Source organism: Rhinolophus hipposideros (assembly GCF_964194185.1).
Source record: "Rhinolophus hipposideros genome assembly, chromosome: 6".
Classification (NCBI taxonomy): Eukaryota; Metazoa; Chordata; class Mammalia; order Chiroptera; family Rhinolophidae; genus Rhinolophus; species Rhinolophus hipposideros.
The window spans coordinates 17,019,240-17,037,542 of NC_138052.1; the positions used below are offsets into that span (position 1 = coordinate 17,019,240).

General features: G+C 43.7%; 1 protein-coding gene across 1 annotated transcript in view; it reads right to left on the bottom strand.

The window, feature by feature from the left end:
• The window catches only part of TMEM163 (transmembrane protein 163), a 206,005-nt gene that overhangs the window by 67,796 nt on the left and 119,906 nt on the right, over nucleotides 1-18,303 (bottom strand). The window contains exons 3-4 of the mRNA XM_081052608.1: nucleotides 8,266-8,309; nucleotides 6,806-6,897 (exon numbers count right to left, since the gene is read on the bottom strand). Of these exons, the coding sequence (XP_080908734.1) occupies nucleotides 6,806-6,897; nucleotides 8,266-8,309 (136 nt within the window). The remainder of the gene's footprint in view (nucleotides 1-6,805; nucleotides 6,898-8,265; nucleotides 8,310-18,303) is intronic.

Genomic DNA, 18,303 nt, shown 5'->3' on the forward strand with positions numbered 1-18,303 from the left:
TAAGTATTAGTTTCCCCTGGCTGCTGTAACAAAGCACCACAAACTAGGTGGCTTAGAACAATAGAAATTTACTCTCTGACAGTTCTGGAGGCTGGAAGTCTGAAATCTAGGTGTGAGCGGGCCTACCTTCTCTCTGAAACTTGGAGGACAGAATCGTGCCTTACCTCTTCCAGCTTCCATTGTTTACCAACAATCTTTGGTGTTCCTTGGCTTGTATATACACCACTCCAAACTCTGCCCACATCATTAAATGGTCCTTTTCTCTTTGTATGTGTCTCTCTGTCTCTTCTCCTCATCTTATAAGAACCCCAGTTACACTGGGTCAGGAACTCATCTAACGGGGTGTTACTGCAAAGACCCTGTTTCCCAATAAGGTCACATTCTGCAGTACTGCGGGTCAGGACTTCAACATATCTTTTGGGGGGACACAATTCTACTCAGAACAGGGTCCAAGGAACCGAACACTCCTTATTCTAATATACCCTGCCACATCACCACATCACCACAACCATTAATGCTATATCTGTATTGTGGCAGGTTTCACAAGTCCTTTTCATGACAGTGGAACTCCCTTCTGCCCCCAATCAAGACTAAATCCAAACTGTTCAAGGCCAATGAGCTGAAGCCCTGCTGTCAAGGCTCTGCCTTCTGCACTGGCTCTCATCAGTCACTGAGGATATCTTCCAGGTTATTTATTCTTCTAGTCCAGCGTCTGCTCTTGAGCTAATATACACTCAAGAGCTTTGTAAAGTTAACAGCACTAGACAAACATGGAGGAAATGCGATGCACTTTCCCAGAGCCCTCAAGTTAGGGCCAGATCAAATATCACATGAGAAGAGGGGGAGAGGTGGTACTATTTTAACATGTTCTTGGTATAACTCATAACCTTTGCAGTCTACTTAGATCAGACACTTCTTAATCGAATCAGTGACTTTTCTTTTTTAATTTCTGGAGCTATTTCCAAAAGCAGTATGGATACAGCTGAAACCAATGATCAAACCTATCCTGTCAACTGGTAGTTTTCAGGCCAAGCATTTGGCTCAGCAAATTGGCAAAGAATATGGAGCTAATACCCTGCCTGGGTGAGAACCAATGTTCCCCATTTATTTCACATGAGAAGATACGCAAAAGATTTATGCCTCTCTAAGAATATCCCCTCCAGAGCTCTCATATCTGCTGCTGAGCATAAAGCCATTTGGAGGTCCCGTTGGAACACGAGAACGGCCTCTCGGGCTGAGGTTTTGCCTCAGTGCTGCAGACTTAGAAGCCAGTACAGGAGAGCAGCCTCCCACTTGCCTCCACCTCTCCATCTCAGGGAGCTGACCCATGGCCCAAAGAGACAGCTGGGCCTGGGGAGCCTCCACAGGGCCTCCCACCTGTGCTGTGATCATATGTAACATGCCACAGGCCCCCGATGTGCGCCAATCTGTACCTTCCGAAGCAAGCATCCCCATGGCCCTCCACAGCTGACGGCAGCAGGAGGCTGTATTTCCTGTAGCCTCATGCGGTACACCGGGCTGAGAATCGCTAAGACAGGCGTGAAATGCCCTGTGTCACTCGGCCTTGCCAATTCCTCCCATACTAATTTCTACCCCCACCTCCACCTCCAGCACCTCCTTTCCCCCCCTCAGTATCTTTCTCTCATTTCCAAATCCCCTGGACTTTGATTTATTAACAACTTTGTCTGCTTTTAAAAACTGGGATTAAAAATGATCATACTTAGATGTGGAATCTAAAGAACAAAATAAACGAACAAACAAAATAGAAAACTGACTCAGATACTGAGAACAATCTGATCGTTACAGTGGGGGGTGTTGGGAACTGAGTAAAAAAGGTGAAGGGATTAAGAAGTACAAATTAGTAGTTACTAATAGTAAGGGGGTGTAAAGTACAGCTTAGGGAATATAGTCAATAATGTTGCAACAACCATGTCTAGTGCCAGGTAGACACTAGACTAATGGGGGGAATCACTGCATAAATTATATAAATGTCTAACCACTATGCTGTACACCTGAAACTAACATAAAATAATATTGAACATCAACTGTAACTGAAAAACAATTTTTTAAAATTATTTTTTAAAAAAAATCAAACTGCTAAAGAAGCATTGTCCAATATAGTAGCCACTTGTCATATGTGACTTTTAATTTAAATTAATTAAAATTAAATAAAGTTAAAAATCCAGTTCCTCAGTCACTCTAGCCGCAGGTCACGTACTCAATAGCCACACGTGCCTAATGGCTGCCATACTAGACAGTGCAGACACACAACACATCCACTATTTCAGGGAGTTCTACTGGACAGCTCTGGACTAAAGGACAGAAAGAAAATGTCTCCCCTCCTTTGTTTGTCCCCACTCCCCCTCCCAGAGGCGAAACTGCTGCCAGTCTCCTTTGTATCCCTGCAGAGACAGTTTATATGTCCAAACAAGTGTGTGTGGATGCGAACCTCTTCTATTAAAACAAATGAGAAAAGACCCTAAACACTATTTTGCTCCAAGCTTTCTTCACTGAATGAACCTTGGAGATCACAATATAAATAGCCAAATAGTGCCTCATTCTCTTGAGTGGCCTGGTAGCAATCCATTGTCACCAGGGCAAGCATCACCACCCCAGCCTTATAATGACACTCCTCTCTGTCACCCTGTGTGGCCCTGCTCCCTTCTTACTCCCAGTCTCTACATCTTCAGATTCTTTTCTGACTCTTCCATTCACCTCTTTGCCTACTAAAACCTGGTTGTTCCCTGAGGACGTGGCCTTCCCGTCCCTTGAAGTGGAGGCAACATTTTTGCTCTCATCCACTTTCTCAAAGCCTGACTTCGTCCCACTGAATGCCAAACCAAAGCTCTGGCTTTCTCCCTCAATACTCCCAGTTACGTGCAGACTAACCACCCAGTACATCTCCTCGTCATTAACCCAACCTCCTGGCCTCTCTCCTTCATTCACTGAGGACAACAGCACCTGCTCCAACCCCTTCATCTCCTCCCTAAATTCTGCAAACATTCCCTCAATCTCAGCAGAAGCATCCAGCCAACCCCTAGCCTCACAAATGACATTTGGTCCTCACCCTACCTCAGCCATCCATTCCTATCCTAAATCCATAACAATAAATGGACCACCAATGAAGTCCTGGTTTTTAGCATCCCACTCTCAAATCAGCGCCACCAACAATTGTCAAGCTAAGCGACACTTCTAATCCATGAGGACTATTAAGTGACCTTACCATCATCCTTCCATCCCTCCTTACCCAGTTTGGTCATTCTGGTGTGTTCTAGAATCCCTTCCTTTCAAACAAACTTGACTCCCTTACCCCCTTTCTATCTTACTCACCTGTTGGAATCCCTGACCATGAGTAAAACTGATGGTCTGCCTACTCCACCCATACATTCCCCAAAAGGAGGTGACTAATCAAATTTGGAGCTTTTGAAATAAATAACTAGCTGGTAGGGTTACAAAATGGACCATCTGTTATGGAAAATAGTATGGAGGTTCCTCAAAAAAAAACACCCAGAGAATATATCCAAAAGAATTGAAAGCAGGGTCATGAAGAGATATTTGTACACTGACATTCATAGCAGCATTCACAATAACTGAGGTGGAAGCAACCTAAATGTCTATCAACAGATGAATGGATAAACAAAATGTGCTATATGCATACAGTGGAATATTAAATAGCCTTAAAAAGGAAAGAAATTCTGACGATGATCCTTGAGGACATGATGCTAAGAGAAATAAGCCAGTCACAAAAAGACAAATACTGTATGATTCCACTTATATGAAGTACATACAGTAGTCAAATTCATAGTAACGGAAAGCAGAATAGTGGTTGCCAAGGGATGGGGGAGAGGATAATTGGGTGTTGTTTAATGAGTATAGTTTCAGTTTTGCAAGATGAAAAAATGCTGGAGATATGTTCACAACAATGCGACTATACTTAAGACTACTGAACTGTACACTTAAAATGTTTATGATGGTAACATTATGTGTTTTTAATTACAGTAAAAAAATATAAAGCAAAACTATTGGTTGGGGCTCTGCTCTGTGGTGGTGCTGAAGGCATACTGTCTTCCTCTTAGCACCAAACACCCCGTCACATCTACAGTCAGCAGGTGGCAAGGCTGGGGAACGCATCTATTCTGTTCGCATTGGCAAGTCTAAGCTCAAGATTCATTCTGAAGCTTACAGCCAAAGTAGAAAAAATTAGAAGAATTACCTACGAACCAGTTGGGTACTTCCCGATTCTCTCAAATATTATTCTCCAGCAAGTAACTGAAAACCAATAGCTTTCCTAGCTCTGCCTCTCATAATTCAGTCATGCTCATTAATATGCAAACATCAGTTTCTCAGCTGGCGGTGATTTCATGAATTTTTAATTTACACGGAATGAGCCAGAGATTAAAACTTTCAACTAAAACCAACAATAGAAGACTGTGAGTATCGTTTTAATCTCTAGATTAAAAGTCTCCGAATGAATTCACTGGCATCATCACATAAACTATTATCTGTGAATTATCAAAACAACTCTCAGTTTTTGCCTTATGGGTATTAATATAGGTATACATTTTTAAGAAACAGTACCTGCTTTGGGATCATGAAGAACAGTGAGACCAAAGACATTTATTGTTAACAATCTTAATCTTGGAAGAACTTCAGGCTACCTGGCAAATAAATACTCACAGAGATCCCAACACAATGTGTGGCTTTGTGTATAAAATGTAAGAAACTCATTTTAGCTTAAAGAAAATCAGATTAAAATTAAGCAAATTAGAGCAAAGAAACTGAGAAACACTGAACTCAATTCTTTCTAGAATTGCAAATCAAATTCTGAATTATTAAATCTAAAATAACAAAAGGCAGAAGGAAGAGCTTTCTCTTTTGAGGGCCAGGCCCAATAGAAATATAATATAAATCATATACGTAATTTTAAATTTCTAAAACCAACATTAAAAATGTAAACAGAAGCAAGTAAAATTAATTGTAATAGTTTATTTAACCTTAACAGATCCAAAATATTCTTATATCAAAACATAATCCATATTTTTAAAATTATTAATAAAACGTCTATTCTTTTTTCTTTCCACATCTTTTGAATCTGGTGTGTATTTTACACCTGCAACACCTCTTAGTACCAGTCACATACACGTGCTAACATAGCTACTAGAAGCTACTGTATTGGACCGCACAACTATAGAACCAAAGCACATAAGTTCTTCTGACAGGGGAGGGACTAGCTCCTGAAATGTGAGCATATCTCTAGGTTGCACTGTCTAGATTCTCACTCCGTTCCTCAAATAACAGCAAGCCAACAGCTTGGGTGGATGCATCAGCTGTTCTTTTGGCTAGACAAGTGTTAATTCAACTTTGGTCACTATGGTACCATCATTTGAACTACTACAAAACCGCTATTACTATTATTTGCTTAATTATTTTCAACCACGAGTTGACTCACTTTTTAAAAAGTTAACCCTATCCAAAACAATATCATCTGTGATAGCATAAATTTGATACTTTAATTATATTTGTTAAAAGAATTAAAGTATATTAAGATAAATATTTAACAAAGAAGTGTTTCTGCTCTACCTAAACCCAATGATGAGCTAAATTTAAATGTATTCTCATTTGCAAATCAATTATGGTGTCATCTTTCAAAAGCTTTCCATTTGACACACGCAATCTCAGATATATTACTATCTGAGTCCCCTGGCACCCAACATTTGCATTCCAACATTTGTATGTTTGAAGATGACATAGCATCCCCACTAAGAGTGCCTTTTGTCTGGGCACCACCACAAACCACAGCAAGGCACATTTACTCATTTATCTTCAACTGTTCAAAGGCTACAGAGGTGGGGCAAAACTCTCGCCCTACAGTGGTGGCTCAGCCCCCGGGGAGTTCCCTTAATAATTAATAATGATGGCAGCTAAAGTTTACTTAACTACATGCCAAACACTGGGTTTTTTTGTGTGTGTGTGTTTTTCTTTGTGTGTGTGTGTGTGTGTGTGTGTGTGTGTGTGTATTATATTGTGATCATTATATTTCACTCATATAATCACCACAATAACCTTTAAAGGAGGAATTGTTTTCCTACTTTTCCAGATGAGGAAACAAGGCACAGAGCAGTTAGCTTCCCACGATCACAGAAATAACAAGTTGGAGAGCTGAGATTCAAAGCCAAGAAATCTTACTCTGGAACCTGTGCTGTTATCACCCTGAGGATTATAAATGGAATAAAGAGCTAGAAGTTGGAAAAGACACATGTTTTATGGTCACAAACACAAATCCCTCAAAGACAAAATCATCCTTCGCAGGATGTGGAGACTGGGGCAAGCAATATCCTCTAACACAGACAAGGATGGAAGACAAATAGAATAATTTAAAATGCCCTCAAGATGTCTTCTGTAAATTACACTGGAGAACTCATCTTCCTTAGAAAGCAAAATGCATAAAAATTCAAAGTAACAAAGATTCCAACACAGAGAGAAAGAGGACAGAATGATGGATGGATTGACAGATCGATGGATAGATGGACGAACTGATAGACTGACAAATGAGCATACAGATACTCACTCCAGACTAAATAGCAGAGAACAGAGAGGATTAGAAAGGGCCACCCCATCTCTCTGACCATACCAGAAGGGGCCTATCATGTGGCTGATATCACACCAGCCATTCTCAAAGGCAATCTGGGGACCTTATTCTTGTCACTGGGACCAAAGCTGCAGGGTAAGCTGTGCTGACAGCCTAATTATGTAGCCTTCATTTTCAAGGCTCCTGCAGGCTGGGAGAAGATGGAGATCCACTTACATGTATTCCCTATGGGCAGAGTGGACAGCAGCCGCATTGCTGTAACGCCACAGGACAATCGCCGATGACAGGACATCAAGGACGGCATCAAACTAGGAGAAGGAGACACGGCATTAGTGGTTTTGCAGAGTTAATAGGACATGACTGTGAAGACAAAAGACAACTGTTCAGGGACTCAGAACAACTGAGCAGGTGGCCTTAGAGCAAGGTAGATTCGCCTCATTATGACACAGGCCACTCACCCTCCTCAAGGTGGCTTCTGGGGGTCTGAGCCCAGGGCACCCCACATGCTAGATCCTCCTTTTACCTCACACTGCTCCCATGGCCTGGGAAACCGCACCGTGTGGCGTGGTTTGTCTGCTCCCAGGGCCTCTGGCTCCCAGCGCTCTGGAGATATGGGAAGATTACACTGTTCTGACACATGTGAAATTGTTTCCCTGTGGCAAGTAGATAATTTCAGCATTTTCCTGTATATCTCAAGTAAAAGATTTGGGTTTCAGTCTGTTTCTGGTTCTCAATGAGACTGACTGTTCTACCTGGGGTCTAGAGTAAGGGTGGGGTCGCCCGAGGGTTCTGGGACACTTGGAAATTATATACAAAAATTCAATGCTTTTATCTGAATGAAGGAGTGCATGGGGGTGTGTGGAGGGGGAGAGACAGAAGTGTGAGTGAGTGTGAATGTGTGTGTGATGTGCATTTTTCTGGAGAGATAGTCCACACCTTTCAAAAGATTTGGAAAAGAATCTACAACCCCCAAAACATGAAGTTCTCATAACAAAGGGAAGAAGTCGTTTTGGGAACAGGAACACCTGCTCTTAGAAACAGGAACACGTACCCTTAGGCACAGGAAAGCCTAAAGCTACGCAGGAAGGGTGTTTACAGGAGCTCGCTGTAGGAGCCATTGCACCATACCACACTTGTCATCTGGAAAATTACAAGCATTAGCACTCTCTTGAGGGGATGTGGGGAAGCTTCACCCAAGTTTTCAACATGTCTAGCCTATAAAGCACCCGAGACCCATCTACCCTAACCAATTCCCATCAGGAAGCAGGCGAGGAACCCAGGTTACCCCTAGTCGGCCTATAGACGGACTCATCCTAGCACCAGCAGCTCCACTCTTCACTCCCAGCACCTCTGCCTGCACCAGCAAAGCTTCACTCCAGTGTGTGCCCATTTTTAAACCTACAACCCCGAGGGGCAGGGAAAGAGCTAAAATCCTTAAACACCCTCTCAATCAGTTGTGGGAAATGTGGCCCCTAATCTTTCTTGAGACTCATACAGCATCACTGTAGTTTCCTTTTATTAAATTGTAATTTCTTATAGAAGCTATTTCCTTAAAAGTTATGTTTGTCATGCTCAGCTCTCACCTGCTAACCACTCTCTGAACTGAGAGCCAGGGTGATATTTGTGGGCTCAGGAAAAATGTACAAACTTCATAAAGTACATTTCAGGTTACTTACTGCAAACCCAAAAGCAGAGGCGCTGTACCTCATAACGGAGACAGCTAAAAAGAAAGAAAATATGATTCAGAATATTTGAAGACCTCATGGATATTTTCTCTCATTTGTGAGTATATTCATATATTTAAATGCCCTTTTAAACATCAATGGAAAAGTTCCAAGAGAATAAAATTAAAAATTAACTGTAGTTGTAAAAATTGAGAACTAAAACAAGCAGAGTGAAGTGAAAAGATTCCAGACTTCACCTGCAGCAACCTCCCTTCCCAGTGTGCTCTGAGCACCAAAGGATCGGTTTCAGAATGAAAATTTTAAGCAGTTGTCAGTCAAATGACTGCTGAGACTTTGAGAGTTTAGCAACAGGGAATAGAGAGCTGGGAACTACATTAAACTTTCAAAGTGAAAGTACAACCAGCCACACTTCCCCAGGATAAGGTAATTAGTGGTATCCACATAAACAGGCCGTGGCTAACACAGTTGGGGGGGTGAGTGGGAAACTCTTGCCCATCAGAGCTTAAAATCCAGTGCAGACGTCAAGAAAAACTGTTTAGAAAAACAATAACAAATGATCTCAAACAATAGATGTATACAAATATAGATACAACAATTATCATTAAAACATTTATCTATATTCAAAAATCTAACTTTTGAGGGGTAAGTCAATGGAGTAGCACTTTTGTCTAATTCAGTGATCTGTTCTGTGGCAAAGCAACGTGCAGCCTCACAGACCGTTCTCACTTTGACTTAAAGACAGCTCTCCATATTGAACAAGCAAATGTCCGCCCTCCCAAAAAATGAAACCCTACCCATGAGTGTGTCAGCAAAGCTTTGAAGTGGATTGTTCCAGGCACAGATGTTGCAAGCGCTCACTCATGGAGTAAGAGAGGTGTGGGGCATGAAGGTCAACACTCCCACTCAGCTCAACACATGTCCCTTCTGTGGGACCTGCTCTCTGTCCCACCCATAAGATCCAGGCATGGGCCCTGGAAAGCCCTGCTGTGCTTTGTACCCCTGCCCCCAGCCACAACCGGTCATCTGACCCCATGTGAAGCAAGCATAGCTCATCTTCTGTGAATTAGGAATTGAGACTAAGAGAGTCTAGCTGGTACATTTACATTGTTGGAATTGAAACCTATAAACACTGGAGTGAGGATTTGCCATCATTTGCCATGAAGACTGAGGAGCAGCGAGAAAAATATGGGGTAAACTCAGCTCTGGGGCAAGAGAGAACCCTCCGGCTACCAGAAGTTTCCAAGCCCTTCCTGAGACTCAGCCACACTCCAGTCCTCAGTCTGTGTAGTGCAATCCAGTAAATTCCTGACCAGTGTTGTTTCTGAAATGAGCTGCTCCAGTTAGCCCTGCTGCTGCTCTTACTGGCATAAGGAGAAGGGCAGAGCCAGCTGTGTGCAGTGACCAACTGCAGCTTTCTCGGCAACCCAGGTGTGCAGTGCAAAGGGGCACTGGACTCTTCCAGAGAACTCAACTCACGGCCCCCATGGGCATGTGTAAAAACGGCAGCAGATCCCTCGGGGTGGGGGGTTCCCCTGAGCACCAAGATGCCCCATAGAGCACTGAGCCTGGCTTGCAGGAAGTGCTCAGTCACTGTTAACTAAGCTTACTAAACTTTCGTAGAAACAAGTCAAAATGAGTATGCGGTTTTTTCCTTTATAACCTGTTTTTAGAGTATCTTAGCTGCGTGCTTTTTGTGGGTGTCTTCTTTACCAATAGCGCACAATCTTTTGAAATACCATGAACATCTTGAACAGAAGCTCAATATATACAACAGATCAAGAAGGGTGACCCAGCTGGAGTCCTACTCTGTGTCTACCTGGCCTGGGCACCACAGGATGGAGAACACAGCTAGAAAAGAACTCCCCTCTCCAGTACAGAAGACCACTTGCTTTCTAAGCAGTAAATCATTACTCTAAAAAGTTTTAATCGCATTATTGGGTAATACCAGACCTGTAGACGGCAGGCTCGAGATTTCAAAGAGGTGGATTCTCACTTGATTATACGGAAGCCCTTGTCTCGTCGACTCCGGACTCCAAGAAAGGATCGGGCCATTGAATGGTGGGTTTCCCTGGCTCAGTCGGAGTCAATGCCCAAGATGTCAAACGTTCAAAGAATTATATTGGAAAGTTCTGTTTGTGTGAGTTCAAACTGCTCAATGGAGTATTACTACTGTTCTGTCCGCCATGCACCAAGGCCAATGTGAGCAAGAGCGCTCAAAGTTAACGCAGAGCCCTTCACAGAAGGGAAGGATGACTACGCATCATTTACCTATAAATTGGCTCCAGCTAATCTCCCCGATGAGATCGAAAGAGAGAAAAGGACAAAAACTGCATGGAGAACCCAGGGTCCACTGAAGGGCCCTCAGCCAGCCTCCCTTGGTGAGCAGCTCCCTAGTTCTCAAAATGAAACAACAGCAGTCATTCGCCCAGGATGTGAATGGAAGAGGTCAGCAGCCCTATAGAAATTGCTGAAGAGTGTAAAGTAATAACTTAATTTTCTTTTGGCCTATAATTGGATGTGACACATACAAATTCTGGGATAAAAACTCAAAAGAAAGGGTCAGATTGGTTTAGACAGCCCCTGTTCTCACAGAAAGAGAGCAAACTGTGGGGTTTTCATCAGGACATTTCCAACTTCCCTCATACTAAGAATGGGTTCCATTTGGAGAACAGCAGCTGGGGCCAGAATGACCCACCAAGGCAGAGATTACAAGGTAAGTGCCCCTTGAAGCCCCACATGTACTTGGGTAAGAGTAGCTGAAAGCCACCACAGGTGCAACAAAAGTCCAGCAGTGTCTTTAAGGCAGGTGCAAATTCAACAGTGGACAACAGACAAGGGTCCTTTCGACCTCAGACAACAATGCTGCAAGCTGGCAAGGTCGGTGGAGAGACAGGCCATCGGGCACCGTGCAGCCCGATGCACCGTGCAGCAGGACGCATTCTGGCTAATAATATAGGTGAAGCTCTCCTAGGAAGACGGCTCTCAGTCAGGGCAGGGGGCCTGGAGCTGAAGGTAATGAAGTCCTGTGTCTGTCAGCCAACGGTGCAAAGTCTGCTACACAAACACCACAGCTGCTCTGGAATGAAGCACTTGACTATCAGCAGCCTCCAAATTCATCTGGATAGCACTGCTGTCAGAATCCCCCAGGGAAAAGTTTCAAGAACGTTTCTGCTCCTCACATTTGGAACCTGTCTCCATAGCTCATAACTTAAATATGCACTTAGGGAGCCAGTGGCCCCCAGCAGCCCATAAGGCATGCAATTACAGGCCATCGGAGCCTCATTCCCCCGGGAGCTGAGGCCCTTTTCCTGCCTAGTGATGAGAGTGGATGGAGACTGCCATGTGGCCCAGCTGGCCTTACACACCCAAATGCACGCTTAGAGTGTGACTGAGTGCCCCTCACTTTCCATGCTGTCTTCTTCTTTATTCTTCTTTGAAAAAAAAAAAAAACCTAAGATACAGAGTCCTTAAAATGTTCATAAGCAAAATGAAGATCAGTAGTTTGGGGCTCGCCCATTATCCATTCCCATTGCCACTCCCCAGGTAAGAGCACTCTGGGTCTCCTCTGGGAAACAGTACCTCCTTGACCCTCAGACTATGTGGTTTGGGTGGGATGCCATCATTATCCCCACTGTAGTATATCCATGTCCTATGGCCAAAGGGAATGATTCAAAGATGGCACAATGTGAGCCAAGAAGAACCTGTCCTGAGTTTTTGCTGAAAACACTGGGAAGGGGATGTCTTTCTAAGAGGAGATTGTAGAGTTGGTAGCATGAAAACAGGAGTTTAAGGCAGCAATGTTGCCCTAAATATGGAGAGGCTGTTTCAGAATGAAGCCAACACAAAGGAAAGCAGAGATTAAAGAGATCAGACCACTGAGGACAAGGACTGAACCTCTGGAATCAGCATTACTTGAAGTTTACCCCTATACTTTTCAAATATGTCAGCCACTAATTCCCTTTAATTTGCTTAAGCCAGTTTGAGTTGAGTGTGAATCACTTGATAATGAACAGATAGTGATATGTTGGTGCCATCAGTACTGGGTGCCATGGGAAAGAAGGGATCCAGGTCAGGACGCATTCTGGCTAATAATATAGGTGCAAACTGAATAGAGAGATCAGGAAAGGCTTTACTGAGAAGGTGACATTTGAACAGAGACTTAGAGGAGATGAGGGAGTGAGCCATGCAGGCACTGAGAGAAATGATAGTGTGATACTCTTCCAGATAATGTGAAGATACTATCTAGATACTCTTCTAGATAATGTGAAGAGACCATGCAAAGGACCTGAGGTGGACTCCTGGCATGTGTGAGGCCATTTTGTCTGAAGCAAAGGGAAGAAGAGGAAATTTATGAGATTTTCCTATTGTTTTAGCAAAAAAGTCGGTAGAAAAGGACAAGATGCAAGATGATATGCGTATTATAACTACCTTTACAATACAACGATGTTTCAAAAAAAAATCATTGAAAACAACTAGAAACAAAAGCTCTCAACTGATAACAGTGGATCTTTGGAGGAATATTTGAGTGGATTTTTTTCCTTTCAACTTTTTTGGTATTTTCCACATTTTCTATAACCATTACATAGGATCATTCAAATCAAAACAAGAAATCTATTCTATTGGGGGGGAGGGGTGAATGCCCAACTCATAAAAATATAGCCAAAGATCTACAATAGAATAGCAGAAACCAGATTTCTGATGCACATCTGGGAGTAATCTGTATTGTGACCTCATGAATGCTTCTGGCTACATGTCTTTATTACATCTAAGGTTTTGAAATTCCTCTCTCTAGGCCAACTCACATACATGAGCCGGTTGCTAATTCCCCAAAGGGTTCACAAGAGCATGGTGGAGGGCCAGGCTAGCCCGGGTATGGAACACAAGCAAAATGTCACTCCCTGTCTAAGGGAACTCCTGTCTCCCAGTTTTTTTGCTTGTCTTACACTCTACTTCCATTTATGTGGCAAGGGGATAAGAACAGCCACCCTCCCAGAAGCACACATAAAACAGAAGTCTTAAATAAATATTTATACAGGTCTGGTTAAAGACCAGACCTTCTTTAACTAAGTCACATTCAAGCCAGAAAGCATGTCAGCTGGAAACTCAAATTCAAACAGAAAGACAGCTGGAAAATGGAGAGACCCAGGCAACCTATTGTGAGGGCAAAGCCAAATGCAAATCCAGCAGCTGAATAACCATCAGGCTTTGTGGGAGGGTTGCAGAGGTTCAGACAAAGTGCCTTGGAAATGCACCGAGAGGCAAGAGTGCCAGCAAGGCAACTGAGGGTCAAGGCCAGAGCCCTTCAACAACGTCAAACAAAGAACACTATTTCAATTACAGGCTAGATTTATAGCAACAACGAGGACCCATCTGTCATTCTCTCCAAAATCAGGCAATAATTACCTTGAGCCTTTAGCACTTTTTAGCAATACCCTGAGCCCCATAACACTTCCAAGTTGCTAAATTCTGTGACCAGTAATGCTCTGTTAATAAATCAATCCCACTTTAATTAGACCACCTCTGTCACATGGATGCCTGGCAACAACCTCACCCAGAGTCATGGAACTAACCCAACTTGAGAAGCCAACTTTCCAATACCCACCTTCATCACACTTGCTGCAACGTAGGCAGAAAAGAGGTACAGCTAAGAGGGGTCAAAATTAATTGATTTACACTCTAACTCTCTTCAACAGAACCTTCAGTAACTTCCAGACCTTCTCCCCCTCAAACAAGATTATAACCACTACAAAAGTTTGTGATAAGATGTTGAGTTCAGCCATCATTGAAGGAAAAGAGGATGAAGCAGTTTGAAAAACGAATCAACAAAATCTCCACGTAGCCCATAAAACTACTCATCTTCAGCTGCAGCACAGGGACTTCCCTTTCTAGTTTATCTGCCTAAACCAAAATTTGCAAACAGGGGACCTGAGGATGAAATGTGGAATTTTTTGGTTTTGATCCATACAGCATTATTCACATTAAAATTGATTACCAGCATTTTAAAATCAGGAGCCCTTACAAGTTTAAAGGAAGGGAGAGAAGGAGGGAGGGAAAAACGGAGGGAGGGAGGGAGGGAGGGAGGGAGGGAAGAAGGGAGGGAGGGAGGGAGAGAGGGAGGAAAAGAGGGAGGAAAAGAGGGAGGGAGAGAGGGAGAACACCTAGATGTTTGGCTTCTCTTGAAAAACTGAGATCTGCTGACACTGGACTGTCCCTTCTTCCCAGAGGTGCCAGTGCTGTTTGGATGGGGCATGTGCTGTTGGGTACCTGTTTGACCTGCCGCATTAGACCCAGCTGGCCTCGCTCACCTGCCTGGCCCCTCTGGGTAGCTGGCTGACCCAGTGGTGTAAGTTTGGGACTTTAGATGTAGCCCCTGAGCAGCTTAAGGAAAAGGACAGTTGTTTCACCTCTGGCTCTGCAGTTCCCAGCAAATGCCTGGCCAATATTCATTGTGCTGTATGAACAGCAGCCTCCAGTGTTTCCTACAGTAAGGTCTGGCTCCCAGCAAATTACAAAGAACTGCCTCATAGGCCAGGTTCTCAAAGCCTGTGCCATTCTTTGAGAGCTCTTTGCCTTCTGTAGAACCTGAGGACCACTCATTGGCTCCAGGTAGGCTATGACAACTGCCCACCCAGCCTCCGGGGCTCCGCCTGTCTACAGACAGGCAAACCCTTGCCAAGACCTCAGGAATGATCATAAGCCTCTCTTTGTCTCTTTCACATGACCAAGAGGTGGGTGGTCATGTACATAAAGTAGCCACACAGTCCCTCCCCCACAATAACCTGTGTAACCCACAGCAAGAGTGGGCTTAAAGAGGTGGTAAGATATTGCCCTTGAGCTACTGCTCTGGGGGCATAGAGTGTCATTTGGGCCTGTGCAATGACCTGGGCCACTGTGCAATGAAAGATGCATTTGCGTTCAGGTTTACAACAGGAAGCAACCACCAAAATGTCTTGCCTGCACCCCTATATCCTCCTAACTGGCCCCTTGCCTGTACCTCTCTCTGCCCAAGCATTCTTGACACATAGTCAGAGTGGTTCAACCTGTTGCACTCTGGGTAAAGGCCAAAGTTTTTATAATGGTTGAGGTACCATGGGCTGACCTCTCCTCCTACCTGTCATACCTGCTCATGCCACTCTAGCCCCGCAGGTTTCCTCACTGACCTCCCACAACCCAGCATGCTCTTGCCAGGCTGGGCTCTAACTCAGGCCTCTGCCTGAAGAGTTCTTACCCCAGGTTCCAACCGGCCACTCCCTCGTCTCCTTTATGTCTCTGGTCAAAGTTCACCTCATAGGCCTGGCCTGTCCCTACTAATTAATACTGCAACCTGCCCCAGCTCCCACATCTTAGCTCCTCCTCATCTTGCTCTGCATTTTCTTTATCTAGAGCACATATCATCCTCTACCACAAACTTGCTGCACTACTTATCTATGAAAATTGTGTACCATCTCTGCCCCCTCGGTCCATTAGAATGTAATCACTACAAAGGCTGGAAGTTTTTCTGCTTTGTTTTCTGATGTCTCCCAAATGCCTAGATCAGTGTCTGAATACATGAAAGCATTCTGATTGACTGGTTCTTTAATTGATTGATTGATTGACTGAAGTAACACCTTAGCACCAACTTGCAGCAAACGAAGTCTTCAGGGAGAAAGCTAAGGGTTCATCGTTCCAAGAGACCCAGTTGTGTCCCAGGCAGCCATTCCCTGAGAAAATGGAGTGGCAGCCAGCACTCTGAGGTACAAGGAAGAAACAAGTCTTTCTAAGGACCATTCTTTTAAGACGAACTTGGATCATCTGTAAATGACAAAGACCTAGGATTATGGGAAGAGCATGAACAGCCCTGAATCCAGAAAGCCATGAGCAAGCCCAGAATTGTGCACAAGAAAATTAAATCAGAATGAGAACCCAAGGAGAGTCTCCACCTTGGACCAGGGCACCCCCGCTGCCTCCAACACACCATATATTCACTTTGCTTCAGTCAGAGTAACATGAAACACACTGACCCCCATTCCAGAGTGGGAATCTGTGCTGCTGGAATGTGAGCGGGACAACTGTCACTTAACATGAAGAGACCCAGGGTAGACGGGTTCTCAGCGGTCATACACACAGAAGGTACCAGCTTCAAGACAAAATGCCAAGAGCCCAGCTTTTCACGTTGAAGTTCCTTCAACCGCACAGCACACTTTTACTTTGCTTCTTCTACAAACTGGTAATAAAGAGGAGGAAGGGCTGCTTGAAGCCATGGTTACCCAACTTTTATGAATGTTTATGATAATCAAGACTTATTTTCAATGGAGGAAGCAACCCACCCTCACTTGATGCTATCTATATTCATTCCCAAGACCTCACTTGCCAGACCTATCGGTGAAAGCACGGTTTCTACTGAACGTCAATTGCATATTCTCCCTTGCACATAATTTTACTCCTGCCTGTGCTGTGGTTTCCTGTGATTGCCTGTGGGTGGTAGGCCTGGCCAAGTCCCTGCCCAGGCTGACCAGGCGTCCTCAGACTACACTCGAACCCTGTTTTGCAACGCACCCTGTCCCGACCAACAGGGACAGCCTGAGCTCACCACTCTCATTCAATAAACAACAAATGCTTATTAATCATCTACTACTACATGGCACACACTGCTATGATAAGCTGAGGATACAGCAGTTACTTGCCCAATGACTTGATGAAATATGCCTCTGAAAGCCCTAACTATCCCTTAATCACTGAACACTGCTGCTTTTGCCTAATAAATAAAGCATTCATTGAATCAAAAACAGAGATAGTGGCAATTTTTATAAAACAGACCCTCACGGTTTGTCTTCTCTAGCCTTCTGTTGTGATTGCGGTTCTGGTTGCCAGGAATTTGAAGTTTAAATGCTCATGCTCAGTCTATTATTTCTAACTCGGCTCCGTGTCTCTCCTCTGGCACCCAAAGCCTTCTGCCCCTCCTGCCCTCCCTTTTTATCACACAGAACAGATCCTTGGGACTTCTCCAAGTAGCATATGCAAACTTGAAGTCAGGGGTTACATTGTATTCAACTCTATATCCCCAAAGTCTATGAAAGTACCAGCACATAGTCAGCACTCAATAAATGCTTGAAGAATTGCTAAACCCTAATAATAATGTCTGGTTTTTACTTAACCTGCAATGATTAATTCATGCCAGAACCAAAAGCTAGTACTGTGGACAACTAGAACTAGCAATGACACGGACGTTGCCACCTAAGGTCATCCTTGCCAGGTCACTAAGATGGCCCTTTGTTGGACTCTGCTGACACCATACCTCTTTAGTTTAAAGAGCTGCTAAGAAACTTAAAAAAAAAAATAGAACATATTATGGGAAGCAGCAATGCACTGAATAAAACTTCAGAGACTTGGCTTAAAAAAATTGTGCTAAATAAATATTTAACCATCTGAGCTAATCAAAGTCATCAGAAGACCATCGACATCACTCAGAGAATAAAAGTTAAACTTGGCAGAATAAAGACCTTTACTCCCCTTCTTCCCTCCCTGCTGCTCACCTCTATTAAACCCACCAAAGCAACAAGGAGCACGGAAAACCAGAAAAAGAACATGATCAAAGAAACCAGGAAAAGGCCAACCTCAAACCACAAGTTATAAAGAGTATGTGCCAAATACATTAAAATTTACGTTACACTGAGAAGATGCTGAGAGCTGATAATATACCTCAATCAAATCTTATGCAGAGTTCAAATGGCACATTCATCAAGAACCCAAATATTATCCCTTATATGTAACACCAAGTTGGGGAGTGAGCTGCAGCATTTACTCTTAAACCCTTTTCCCATATTCCACACACTGAACAGCAAGGTAGGTGGAACAAAAGGAGTAATTGCTCAGACAGCCACTGTAAGAATCAGGTAGTTAGAAAACCAATGGCATTTCCAATGAGAGGAGCAGAGGTTGCACTATCTGACGTGCAGTTTTCTCTTGCTCACAAGGCAGGGAGATGCTCCCCGAGGTAGACTACCAAGATTAAATGTAAAGCACTGTGACATTCAAAGCTGCGTGCTGCTT